The sequence below is a fragment of the Mycteria americana genome, chromosome 2, assembly GCF_035582795.1.
Source record: "Mycteria americana isolate JAX WOST 10 ecotype Jacksonville Zoo and Gardens chromosome 2, USCA_MyAme_1.0, whole genome shotgun sequence".
Taxonomy (NCBI): domain Eukaryota; kingdom Metazoa; phylum Chordata; class Aves; order Ciconiiformes; family Ciconiidae; genus Mycteria; species Mycteria americana.
Genome location: NC_134366.1, coordinates 29,183,661 through 29,198,167, shown reverse-complemented (window position 1 = coordinate 29,198,167; position 14,507 = coordinate 29,183,661). Strand labels below are relative to the sequence as shown.

At 36.0% G+C, this 14,507-nt stretch overlaps 1 protein-coding gene across 1 annotated transcript in view; it reads left to right on the top strand.

Annotated features, from left to right (window-relative positions):
* The window catches only part of COL28A1 (collagen type XXVIII alpha 1 chain), a 68,557-nt gene that overhangs the window by 4,913 nt on the left and 49,137 nt on the right, over positions 1-14,507 (top strand). The window contains exons 7-10 of the mRNA XM_075492869.1: positions 213-239; positions 1,362-1,406; positions 4,043-4,087; positions 7,696-7,749. Coding sequence (XP_075348984.1) covers positions 213-239; positions 1,362-1,406; positions 4,043-4,087; positions 7,696-7,749 — 171 coding nt within the window. The remainder of the gene's footprint in view (positions 1-212; positions 240-1,361; positions 1,407-4,042; positions 4,088-7,695; positions 7,750-14,507) is intronic.

Genomic DNA, 14,507 nt, shown 5'->3' with positions numbered 1-14,507 from the left:
ACAGCTAATGTTATGAGGAAGAAATACACATCTAAATTTGCAGAGAATTATATATTAAATGATTCCAGGGAGATATTTTATTGTTGTGAATAGTTAAACTTAGGAAACATAATTCTTTACTGGGTTTTTTTCCTACTTAAATTAGCAGTATGTTACGCCTTTGCTTTCTCTTTTATGATTTTTTTCCCTTTTTTTTTTTAATTTTTGAATAGGGAGCTCCTGGCTACAAGGGAGACAAGGTAAGATTTTTATAGAATAGAAGTAGTCTGAAAATAGATTGTCACTTGCTGACAGTGTATGTGAAGGAATGGGGAAGAGCCTGTCTTGTCTTTTTGTCATGAGAGCTCCTAATGCAATCCCTAGAAGTAAATTCGTCATTTATGTAAATGTTTGCAGACTGGCTTGTTGGAATTAAAAAAAAATAATCAGAAAATGTAATCTAAATACAAAAATTAAAATGTCAAAGATCAGAAATAAAGCTTCTGGAACGAAAAAGAAAGTTGAGGGTTGAATAAGAGGTTAAGTAGAAAGAATGTGAAATTGTTTACTCCAAACACAAATAGATGTGGCAATCATTAGCTTTCAAAAAACTTACCACAAGGAAGTTTACTTTTAAGCTAGTTATAACTTGCAAGGGCTAATGCTTGATCAAAAAAAATCTCAAGATAGGCTCTCCAAGAAGCTAAAAAAATTATACACTTCAATGACTTGCAAGATTCTAGAGCCAAAATTTACGTTGCAAACTGGACCATCATAGCCAGAACAGAAACAGAGATAATCCCATTTTGACTTTGCTTGGTTTGGACACTTATCTCTCTACATTGTTAATAAAAGCAGTGCCTCTCTGAATCTTTGAATCTATTAGAAAAATGCTTCAGTCAATTTTATAGAAACATTTCATGGAAATGGGAAAAGTAGACTCATATGTCTACTTTTCATGTGTCTATTGATTTGTTAAATCATCAGTGGAACACATTAGTAATTCTCTTTCTTAATTCCATTTGTACAATCTCAAACTGTTATTCAGGAAAATCTCAGACACCACAGTAATGAAATCAGAATATAGAGGGGATCTCTGGAGGCAGCACAGTGAGGTGGAAAAATACAGCAAAACTTATTACACTTTAAAGGTATTATCCTCCATGTAGGATAGAAATTTTGTAGGCATTCTCAGAGAGAAAAAGTATCTATCTTGAGTAGAGCAGACCATATCTTCTACAGACCATATCTAATGATGCCACTCTCAGGTCCTCAGAATCTACTAAACCTCTTGTACTACTGAACTGCTTGCACAGTCTTTAAGGCATGTGGTGTAATCAAAACATCTTGTTCAGCTATTAACCTTTTGATTTTTTATAAAGGGTGAAAGAGGAGAATGTGGATCCCCAGGAATAAAAGGGGAAAGAGTAAGTATAATTTTTATTTGAACTGTTTCACGTTGATGAAGATACTAGAAAATCATGTAACATATTCATAAACATAGCTTGTAAAGATTATTGTAAATTTGGAACATCTTATAATTCCCTGGTAGTAGAGATGCATTCATAGTAGAAATAAGATTCGTCGAGACTGAACCCACAGTTCACCATATTCTTTTTTTCCATTTTGCAGAAGAAATGTAGTCACTTACCTAAAAAAAAAGCTGTCCTGACCAATGCCAAGCTCTGCTTACAAAGGACTGTGAGCGTGTTACAGAGTTCACCAGATTTTTTTCCTTAAAATGTTAATTTTAATTCAAGTGTATAAAGTTATATTACAATAGAAGCCTGAACAACCTGAACAACTTTCAGGTCTACCAGCCCACCTGTGCTGATATGCATTCACACTTCTATCTAGTCCTCCTCTTCTTGTAAGCTGAAGTGCAGAAGTGATACAAGTGAATATAAATTTTTCCTGGTTTTTACACTCTGAAAGATGGAAGGATAATGTACTCCTGAGTGAGATAATCATGCATCTTGAGTTCATGTAAGCAGGTTTGTATGAGTACTACAAACCACTGATTTATAGTTAGAGTTGTTAAGTACTACCAACTAGATTGCAGCTGATTGTTTTATTAAAGCACATTTCTTCAGTTTTAACATCCATATTATGCTTACCTTTATCAAAGACCAGCTTGAAAAGTTTGTGGTTCCTGGAACCTGTTACTTGATGATGAATTTCAGGTAGGAATTAGGAAATATTCAAAGCAGTGGTATTTGTTGCAAAGGAAAAAGGGCATTATACATAATAAAAACCTAAAGGCTGAGAATGTCTTGTGAGATGCTGGAGTTCAAAATGGCAGCAAGTGAGTCAGAAAAGGCTGAAATATCAGTGAAAAAGGAGAAAGAGTTGCATGTTTCAGGGGAATAAAGAAAGATCATAACTTCTTTATCCAGGCAATATGTGAGAAATAGCACAAGGTTATGTGAAATGTCTACTAAGATAAAAGGAAGCTGTTCAGAAGCTGGCAAAGAACATAATCAAAGCAGCCAAGAAATCTGGATGTAGCAAACATATGCCAGGACTGCCGGAAATTTGCTGGTTTAATTTCTGTTGAGGACAGTGATGAAAAAAAAGTTTGACATCTGCAGAGGATCAGAGATTATCATGGATTATGGACTTCAAGAAATTAGTGGACAAGTGAAAATTACAGTCACTTCCAGAATTCCCAGCTTCACATTTACAAATGCAGAAGATAGAACAAAGTGAATTTTTTTTTTTTAATGAAATTAGTCTGTGCTGGACAAAATCATCAGAAACAGAACATACGTAGCCAAATGTATGAGAAGTAAATTTCTTATTCCAAGGTGGATCTTTAACTGCAGTGATGGCTATTGAAGCATAATTGGCAGTAGTGTTGTCTGATTTGAAAATGTTGCATTTTTCCCTCGCTGCTTTCCAATCTCACTAATCAGACTGAGTCCAGCAGAGGTTTTGATGCTGTGAATCTGAGTTTCTTCAAAAGCTGTTCAGGCGTGAAATTCAGACAGCTTGTGTTCAGCTTTGAAATCAAAACTGACTCCAGTCATATGTGTGTATTCTACCAAAAGTAGCTATCATCGCATCAGCATATTCCGTTGCTTGTGTAGTTTTGTAAATGGGCTAGAACTGAGTGGGGTTATCTTCTTTCTCTGCTGGCTGATGTTTGGCATGGGAGCAAATGCCAGGGAGTAGAGAATTGTTAGAAAATTCTGAATCTGAATCTGCAGGGGAAGACAGTCGATGGGGTGTGGCTGTGTAGGTATCACTGCTAAATTCGTCAAGGCTATTAGAAGTTCAAAATGTGACACATGCCTCGAAAAATGCAGCAGTCTGCCGGTGCCTCTGCGTGTGGAGATGTTGCTAATTAAAAGAGAAGAAAGAGAAAGAAAAGACCAGTAAACTATTTGGTGAAAGCTATTTTTGCTTTAGAAATAAATTACAACTGAGTATTGAGTCAACTGGAAGTGAAATGCCGTAGAATATGCATTCTGGTGACTGAAGAATAAACAGTGCAGCAGAAAGATTTGTGAATCTACAGTGGTGGTAACTGGTAAGAACTCATTAAATGGAGAAATGATAGCTGACAGCTAATGGAATAAAAAAATATGGCGTTTTACTTTTTTGGGATGCATTTTTTAATGGTTTTTGCAAACTATTAGTGTGATTCTGCCATGCTACTGATCAGTAGTTTGAGTTAGTGAGACAAAGTTACCTGAAGTTATTCTGGTACAAGCACTGAAGCATTTTTTTAAGAATTCTGTATCTAATATACTTCTAGAAATTGAATTTAAAGACCTGTGGCAAATAACAACTAGTTAATCAAATAGCTCAGATGTTAAGTAGCCACCCACAGTGTTTATTGTATATGAAAAGTATTTTAACTAAATATTGAGGATGGAATGTAACAGGCAATTACTGCATACAGAATGAGAATGGCAGTACTCTGGAGAGAGAAGACACTTCCTAGAAAATGCTTGAACAGAGCTATGAGCCGTTACATGTACACTGCGGTTTTCAATACTTTAAAGCAGATAATTCCAACTTCCTATTAATCTGATAATTGAATCTTATTTTTCCTCAGGGTTTGGAAGGTCCTTTTGGCCCTAGGGGACCTCGGGGACCTCAGGTAAGGGAACTAAAAGCTACCAAATAAAAAGAAAACACATTATATTCTGTAAGGTTCTTCTACATACAACCCGTCAACTCTGTGGAGAGCAGCACATTTGGTGCATGAGGCACCAAGACAGCAGAGTCTGGCAAATCTTTGTCTTTTGGAAGTAATTTTCAAAGAAAAAATCTTGGTTGCTGCTGCTGCTTAAAGCTACTCAGAGGTGTGTGGCCCACCTGGGCTCTCCAACTGCAGAGCTCTCCTCTTACCCTTAGAGTATAATCATGCCCTATCATACCCCTACTTGTTAAATTCCTCTTAGATTACATGGCAGCATCCACCTGTAACTTGGAAAGCTGTACACAGTCCTCCTGAAATATAAAGCAGCCAGAGAGACTGAAATTTGTTAGAGAGACTAAAATCTGCAGTAATTATTTAAAAACCTGAGAAATGAGTCAGAGAAAGTCTCAGTGTTATTAGGAGCAGAGATTGTTACCACTCTCAGATCAGTGATCAGTTATTTGTTATCTGTGCAGAAGTCCAGATCATCCTCTTCTCCTTTGCAGTTGCTGAAGAGGGTTATTGCTGTTTTTGTGTTTCTTACAACCTGTGTAATTTCCATTAAAAAATTGGTACTAGGCATATAAGAAGAGCTGCTGTATGGAGTAGAGATCTCAAGAAATTATGCCAGTCTCCTAGTAGATCCATAGGTGATGTGGAATGATGTGGCCAGCACTTGCCCACTCACTTCTCTGCTGAGCCTGTTTCTGGGTTATATGAAAGAAAACATAATGGGGACATAACAGGGTAACAGAAATTTATTACATGGTATTAAGATGTGAACATTTATTCCTAAATGCCATTTTCAATGTTTCTAAATTACATTTTTCTGCTTTCCTTTTGCTTGGCAATGGATGTGCAATAATGCTACAAATTTATTAATTTATTATTTTATGCTCTAGTGATTGTGTCTGGTAAGCAATTAGTAAAGATGTGATCTGTGCCCCAAAAGATGACACTTCTTTGTTCTTGTTTATTAAAAAATAGAAACACATGGATTCTAAGAGATTTTTGGCCAATTTTGACAGGAATTAGTGAGACAAATCAGATCACCAACATTTCCCTACATAAATTCAACTCACCATGCAGTATATGTTCAGTTTTGCACACTCTGTAAAATACCAGCTGCTGTTGCAAGTCAAGCCATCTCTAAATTCTTGTACAATGACATAACCTCATTATTTTAAGGCAAAATCTTTTTTTTTCTTTTCATATACAGCATAACTGCAATTACTCCTGCATTATCCCAGTTTTGAGCTTACTGTTACATATCATCATACAATACAATGGTCTAGGTTCAGTTTAGGTTTGAAAGGCTCATTAAAAAAAAAAAATCCTAACTGCTGGAGAACAGAAACAGATGAATGTATCGCTATACAAGAGGACTAATCAATGGTTATAAGGATTTATTGTAATTCTGAGCTATGAGAACTAAGAATTACCAACGAAACTACAACCCGCTTAATGACTAAAAGGAAGATAGCATGCAGTGAGCTTGAGAATGATTTGTCTTAACTTACGTATTTATATTAACATTATATTTTGTATTTCTATTAGCACATCCTGCCTCAAGCACATGGCCATTTTACTGCTGGGACGTTTGTCCATCTCACATCATGATCGTAATTTTTTCCTTGGGAAGAATAGCTTATAAAAATGTGACTTTTCAAAGTCTCTTTTGGAAATGCTTTTCAAGTACTAAGAGATTTTAAAGAAATATTGTGTTTCTTTATATGAGACAGAGATACTACGAGAATAAAGTAGAGTTTGCTTCTTTTGAAACAAACAAAACTGCAAGATTCCTTTTAGTAAATAGTACTCAAAATAGTACTCTAGATAGTAATAGTACTCAATAGTACTAATATTATATATACTCAATAGTATATTATATACTCAATAGTACTAATTTAGTACAATATTATATACTCAATAGTACTAGTACAATAAGAGTACATATTATAGTACAGTAGTACATATAATAGTATAATACATATAGTACAATAGTACATATAATAGTACATATAATATTACAATAATACTAGTACAATAGTACTAGTACAATAATACTACTAGTAGTATTATTGTACTAATAATAGTATAATATTATATACTCAACAGTACTAATTTGAGTACTAATAGTACTCAAAATAGTACTCTCAAACTGTGAGCTTATGCACAATACAGCACTTGGGACATCACTGTACTCTTACGAGACAGTTATTCCCTAGTTTGTAAAGTTATGATTTGAGCATAATTTGGAACACTAACTATCTTCATTTCATTCACTGTTTTCCCCCCAATATTTGATTTGTGGTCGTATAACTGTTACTTAGGTGTGTGACTGCATTTTTACATGCTTCGTACAAAAGCTGCAAAAGAAAAGGAGAGAATAGTAAATATTTTTATGACTGCAAATCCATGGGAGATACAAAATCACAGATATTCCAAAATTTTCATATCTGTTTGTGAGCCAAAATGCAGTATTTTGGAGGATTTACTATAGCTATTAATGATGGTAGCTGAAAGGGATTATTTTTGTTTCTTTTGGGATATATGTTTCCTGTAGTTTATCATATTTAAAAAAGGGAATGAACACACTCTGAGGACATTTTTGTGTCAGCAATGAAACCAATACATTGAGGTTTGGGCCAGTTTGTGTCTTTTTATAAGCATAAAATTATGCATATTTGACCCAGCATTTTTACTACAATAAACTGTAATTTTGTGGTATTATTCTTTTTGATAGCTCATTACTTTTTTTTTCTCCAGTCACTTAAAAAACCTCATGAGGCTTCCACTTCATTTTGATTATCAGCTCTGTTAGTGGTAGTTGCAACAAAGTTGATCAATCTGACCCAACTGGGCAGCCCAGCAGATGCCAGTGGGATGTTCACTAACTCAAGTCGGTGAACTGGAGGGTTCCAGTAAGAGTTAAAGCTTTAACATTGGACTTGGATGTAATCTATTCATCCTGTGATCTTATTGCTCTTCATAATTATCAGACCTACTTTTTTCTAGCTATTGTACCAGCCACTGTATTGATGAAGGGACCTCCTCAAATGTCATCACTCCAGACAGAGTACCTTACCTACCTCTCTTCCAAAGAGCCATTAAGTATTGCCTTGTGTGAGGGGGCACAATTGTTGTAGTAATGTCAGGGAATTAAAATTAATCTCAGTTCATCATCAGAGAGAGATGTAGAGGAAGTGATTTCTTACAAACAGAGCTAAATAGGACATGACAGCTTAGTTTATTTGCTTGGGCAGAAGAGAGAATATGAAAATATGGCAAAGTCAGGAGCCAGATGAGAAAGGGATGGAAAGCTTCAGATAAAACAGATGCAATTCACATGGAGTAGTAAGATATCCTTTCTGCCAGCACTGGTTATTGAATATTAACAATATTCAATGTGTTGGGCACATCACAGGATATGATGCAGAAAACTCTTGTCCTTTAAGAGCTTAGCATTGTGCTACATTTTACTGTGCCCTGTTCAGGCCAAATTCAAAAGAAACTTTACATGCATCTTCAAAGGCAACTCATTCTGTACTTCGACTTTTGTGTAGGGTATCAGTGGACCTCCAGGTGAGCCAGGCCCGAAAGGCATTCAAGGAAGCAAGGTAAGATGTAGTTGTGTATGTGTAGATGTTATTTATATAGGGAGAGAAGATGCAGAAACCCTGTGTAGAATCTTTATGCTCAACTATCCTTTTTCCTCAGTAGTTTTTTGTTAGCGGTGTCCTTTGCACAGCAATAATGTACACCATCTGCTTGGTACACCGTAGTGTCATCATGTTATGAAGGCTTTGTATTGTTGGCACATACAGCCAGTTCTCCACTTGGGTCTCCAAGAGCATTTTGTAAGGCCACAATAGGGAGCTACCAAGGACCTGCCTAGAGCCACAGCACTTAGGTTGGAATTTAAATCACCTGAATATGTGTATTGGCTTCTGCCATCACTTTGGAGGTTTTTTCTAAAATATTTTTTACTAAAATGCCTGGTGTTTAAAGATTTTAAGTAATTCTAGATGTTGGTTATAAAATCTTTAGATTGAGTATTTAAAGTCATTTTTAATTGCTTGTATACTGTAAAAACTCTAGACAACTTTGAAAATTATAGAGGTGTAAGATTTGATGACAATTAATGCCTTAGTTATATTTAAAATAGATCATTTAGAGTTAATGACTACAGCTTGTCAAGCAAAATCAGTTAGATAAAGTATCTGATTAATTTAAGCAGTTTTCTGGTTTGCAAACCTTTGGGAAATTGCTTTATGTGAATACAGTTGTCTTGCCCATGCGACAGCTGTTAACATCATTGTTCGGTACAGAAAGATATTTCATGTATCAATTTGAAAATGTAGGGTCTAATGACAAAGACTTTCTACCACAGGATTATTGATAGCCTGGTTAATACAATGCCATACGTAAGTTATACAAGGCAACTAAATTCACCCAAAGCAGTTTGCCAAAGATGCAATATTTAAACACTCATGTTTTGTTTCTTAGGCAACAATTTCATTTGAAGATTCACAGAAATAAATTTAGATATGGGAAACATTTATGGTTAAAAGTTGGGAATACTGGCATCCATCATGATTTTCCTTGATGACAAATGCTTTTTCATACTTTTTATTTCTTCATCGTCTCAACAAAATGCTCGATTAGGAAAGCTGCTACAGAATATTTCAGAAGTGGGGAAAGAAAGAGGATGATGGGTCTGAAAGAAGGTATTCATACATGTGATGGAAAAGTCATGCCCCTCTTTAACTTCAGCACAGCAAATGACAGTAATTTTTTTATCTGTCATTTCACACTGATGAGTCCAAGCCAGTACTAACAGATACTTTTATTATACACTAAACCATATTTGTTGAATGTTGTTTGTCCTCCTGTCAGTCTCTTCACACACTTTCATGTCTGTAAAATACATGCAGCGCTCTCTAGAATTCATCTACCTGGTTATAATATTTATGGTCTCTTGTTATACTTCAGCTGCAGATTTTCAGTATGAGTAAGAAAGGAAGTTCCCTCTTTTTTCAGCTTCCAACTCTGCAACCTGCTGTTTAAAGTCTATAGTTGAGGTTTTTCCAGGCTCAGACATTTATCGTAATAAAAATATTGCCAGACAAGTTTAATTAATACACTTAGGTACTTATACTCAAAGAGTATAGCAGAAACATATGTATGTTTAGAGGTTATCTCTTGTCCATACCTAGCACCAAAGCTAACCTTTGGCATTTTGGAGCTTATTTGAGATGAGTGAAAAATTTTTTAATGATCAGTACAGATAATCAGTGGTTGTTTACAACTTAATAAACACCCATTCAGCTAGTAAAGGCCAAGGCCTTTTTTGGTTCAGACACATACCAGTCCTTCCAATATCTTTGGTCCTTACAGAAGGATTATTCAATTGCTCTTTTAAAATTAGTTTTCATGACGCATAATACAATATCTCTGAAAAGTGGCAGTTATTTATAACTGCCTTGGATAAAATAAATAAGTCTATTCTTAGTGCAGTTCCTTATGCCCGTGGCCTTTCCATGCTAATACTTCTGCTTTTTGAGCTGAACTAGTGACTTCACCCCAGTTTAGCAGAGCTAAAGGCAGTTACATGGCATTAGTATTGATGCGACAAAACGCATAACACCGCTGCTGAGCACTTTTATTCATTGTTAGTGGGCCATGCTGCGGTTTGAAAGAGGAGATTCAGTTCCTCAAAATATAAACTCTGGATCAAGCTCAGCCTACAGATGTTTTGGGTCTCGTTTGTGAAGTCTACAGTTCACTCATATATCTGGCCAGCTCAGTGCATCCCACACCTCTGTAAGGCAGTGCCGTACCCATTCTCTTGCTTTGCAGTGCCAGGTGGCAGACACAGCTGGGGACAGTGTCATCTGTGTGCTGTCTGGATGCCACTGGCTCTGGCAGCCACCAGCAGGAAAGGGTTGCTGGCATTGCAGCTTCAACTAATTTAATTTGGCTTGTCTGAAGCAAGGTAGCATGGAGTCCAGAAACATTGTCCAAGAAATCACTTAAAAGAACTTTTCATAGCTTACTTCTTCTGTTATTCATATGCATTTTCTTATTCTCCCTTAAGCTGCTGGCTAATCTATCAGTGTGAAGTCTTACTGGCTGCGCAATACTCTACTTCCATCCCTTTTCATGACATTGACGTATCATATTGCCAGTAATGAGTTGAATCTCTCTCAAAGTCCCACTGCCTGCATTGACCGGCTTTCCACTAACTACAACAGGAACTCAGCCAACCTGTTTCCATGTAGATGGCTAAGTTTAGGAGTGATCGTATGGAGATGAATCACATCCTTAACCTCTTAAAGTCTTTCTGATGCACTTCACAATCAGTCCTTATCTTAGTAATCTCTTTAAACACAAGCAAACTTCGTCACTTTACTTTCACTCTGTTTTCAAGTCATGTATGAATATGTCGAACAACCTGTATCCTGCACAGAATGCAGCTCAGCGTGGCATTAGCTAAAACCAATTTTTGCTATTAAGCAAACTTTAAAGAAAGTTTTCTCTATTTGCATTTCTGCAAAGTTATAACATCTCAAAAACATCTAAATCATTTTATTACCATATATACAAACTTTCTCCATAAAGAGCTGAGGCATTTAAAATGACAAATTTGAACTCCGCTTCTATAAAAATAAAAATACATGTTAACTCATCTTATATTAATTTACCTGACTAAATATAATTCCATTTAACCAAATGCTGAATTTGCATGTTAACAGTAAACCTACAACACAGTATAAAACATAATAACATTAGGAGAAAAACATTAGAGAGTAATAGGACATTTCACTCAAACACAGTTAGGAGTTGGGAACTGGCTATTTTCACTGTGTATCTCCTGTCTTCTGAAGCAGTCATCTTGGTCCTGTTCCCCAAGCTTTGCCATTCAATAGCAATGAAAAACAGGAAAAATGCAAATATTCTAACACAAAAGGACTTCATGCATCTTGGTTTCCTCTCTAAAAAGGAAACAGAATCACCATGATTTTTCTGGAAAACAGAGTTCTAAGAATGAATGTAATACCTTTTATTTTGGTCAAGCAAACTTCTCAGCCCTAAGGTTCTGCTGCTTACATTTTTGCAAAGCTGAAGTACCTCATTGGGGTCAACAATGAAAAATGTGCACATCCACTTTCCCCTAGTATTCTTGGTGTTAGATAAAAAATGAATTTTCAACATGCATATGTCTGTTAATTTACTCAAGATAGCAGGCATTATTTTGTCTGTTTTCATTAATTTGTTATAAAATGCTTAAGTAATATTTTTTTTTAAAAAACCCACAACATATACTATACAATGACATCAGTAAGGTTCCATAAGAGCGTTTATATTCAAGGTAATTTTGAAAATGTGTTTGTTAGTGAGTGGAATAATATGAATATTATAATATTAATAATATATTTTAATATGACAATATATTTGTATATTATTCAAATATAATAATATTTGCCAGTTTCAATGGACGATTTATAAACAGAGTTATATGGTTACAGATTATAAAATTGGGGGATAAAATCAGGAAGTGGGCATGAGCTGTGTTCCACTCATAAAGAAGTGATGAACAAGAAGTACATATGGTTATCATTGCAGAAGTGACATCGGGTTTGTTTGTTTAAACTCTTAAACCAGCTACTAGAAATAAAGTACGCATTTCTGGAAATCCTGATATTTTCATGGAAAAACTGAAAACAACACATTCTTAAAAGCCACTGCTATAGTAAGAGCCTCTCTGGAAAATTTCATATGCATAGTAAGAGTCTCAATTAGAGTCTAAAGTTATATGAACGGATGTGTCTTCAGACTTTTAAGGAAACAGTTAAGTTTGAATGTGGGTATTCAAAGCAGTTATTCCTGTAAAAACATCTTGGGATAACCCTGTGAAAAATCCATCATGGCATATCTCCCTGAAAATGTGTCCCATTGCATATTTCCCTGAAAATGTGTCCCAGAATGAACTGCTACGGGATGCTGCTTCTTCTCTGATGACTTACAAATTCTTTCCTTACTTATGTGGCAAGTTAACGTCTTTCCCAGGAGACTGAAAAATCAAATTTCCCTGTACAGAAGTATAGTTCCTAGGTACCTCAGCTAGCTTAGAAATACAAAATATCAATAATATATGTTAAAATATCTATATCTACTTGCATTGTTGTTGCCAATGTTTACTTTAAAGACAAAATCATTATATTTGAAAGATTATTTTTTACTATAGCTTAATCATTATCACGTTACAGACTGAAATACAGAGTCTTTGTGTTCCTTACAGTATGTATGTGCTGTCTTAAAAGTAAAGAAATTATTTATATCGGCACTAACTGGTACTTATCATAACATAACAAACTATTGGGGGGGGGGGGGGCGGGGAGGTAGACTGTTAAGTATGTTCCAAGCTTAAAATGGTACAGTTTTAATATGTAAAAATATTAAGCTCAGATCAAGTGTAATTTTCATTCCCATTGCTCTAGCTGATATTAGATGCCACCTGAAGGAAAATCCCAATAGGGAGAGAAAAAAGAATTTGAGCAGAGTGCTAGACAAAGAAAGTAATTACAAATAAGCTACTTTGAAAAGCAGACTTTTCCTTCTACGTGTAGAGATAATGATATTATTGCCGGCACTTTATGGTTTTAATAAATTCCACATTACCTATAGCACCAACACCATAGAAGGCTTGCTAATAGCCATATGAAGTTTGAAATATACAGTCTTTAAAATAGATTGAATAGTTAAAAGTTTCCAAGTTTTGCATGTTGTCTGGTAGAAGGTGGGGTTTCTTTCTCCATTAATATTCAGGCATCCTCTGCTGTCAGTGAGAAAGTATTCAACAGAACAAAATTTTCATACTACCCTACGTACCTTTTATGATAAAGGCTGTTTACGCTGCCTACACCAGTACCTACTAGTACAGCTGCTGAGAGGCAGATTACATGACACCAGTCATTGGAAAGAAAACTATGTAATGTTTTTATCATGGTTAAAAAAAGAGCTTTTGGAAAAACATTAAGTTCAGTAGGACTCCCATGTGCATTCAAGGCAGCGCATATATTAGCATAGCTCTATCACGTGGGTGAACTTGCAAAGGAGCGAATGATTTGCGATAGGAAGCGTCGCTCAGAGTTACTGTCCTTGGGAAGTTCTGTCAGGGGCTGTCAGAAATAGATACGAAACACGATGTCCGTTTGGACGACCGGACAAAAAATTTGGAAGATGCTTTCCAAACACAACAAAGGGGTTGTTTTATTGTTTCAGCTGAGAGATGAGCCTGTATTTATGAAATGTTGTTTTTCAGAATGGAACAAGTTCCTACACAATTTCAGAGGTTTAGTTTTGACAAATGGAGCCAACATGCTTAGTGGTGTTTGCTGTGCCCAGAGTAGCCTACTTACACATAGTGGTGCTGCATGCTGCTGAATTATTATATTTTTTATCTGATAGATTTTTTAAAATATACTTTCAACTTTGCATATCTTTTGCATTCATTTTGTGGGGTGTGCTAGTACATCATGGCACAATAGAGACCCCAGGCTGCCTTCTCCATGAACGAAATGAGGACTGTGAATTTGAACAACTAATACTCAGCATACTGCCTGGCCTTACAGCAGCCTGTGCCCATTTCTTTCTCACTGAGGCACATCTTCCTTGAAGTGGGGAAGTCCATCCCTAACTAGACTGTCTCCAGGCCCTGAAGCTACATGGAACTGTATCTGTTAATGTTGCTTGTCAAGGGGAGAGCTATTGAAGTAAGAGTTGATGGTGAGGTAAGGGATCATATAGGCTGAAAGGCAAAGCTTCTTGGGCACCAGGCTGGTGTGCTTGGCTTAACGTTCTTCCCAAACCCATGCTTTGTACATCTTGACCAGCTTTGCAAGAAGCACAACTGTGGGTAAAAGTGACAGAAGTATCTCTGTCTTTGAGGGCGTGTCTATGCATGGAAATTTGCTTGCAAAACGTCCTACTGAAACCTTTATACAACAGTTTTACTTATATAGCTCCCATGGGGATGATTTTGCCCTGAAAGCGGAGCACACTATGGGGCTGGGTGTGTGTAATTACAGCACTGTGGCTCTGCTGATACCATTCTGCCAATGCACTTCCACATACTGATGCACAGTCAGAAGTTGAACTTCTGTTGATGCTTAGATACTTGTGACCTGTTGGCATGAATGAAATTTAGAAGCCTAAATTACGACCGTTCAAAATGGAATGCCATTTGTAAGTCACTAAAACCCTTCTGAAAACGTGCTTTTAGTATATATTATTTTCTAAGGAAATAGTATAAAACATTTCCTTACATATTTCCCCTACTTCTTGTCTAAACAGAATCAGCCCCAAAAGCCCT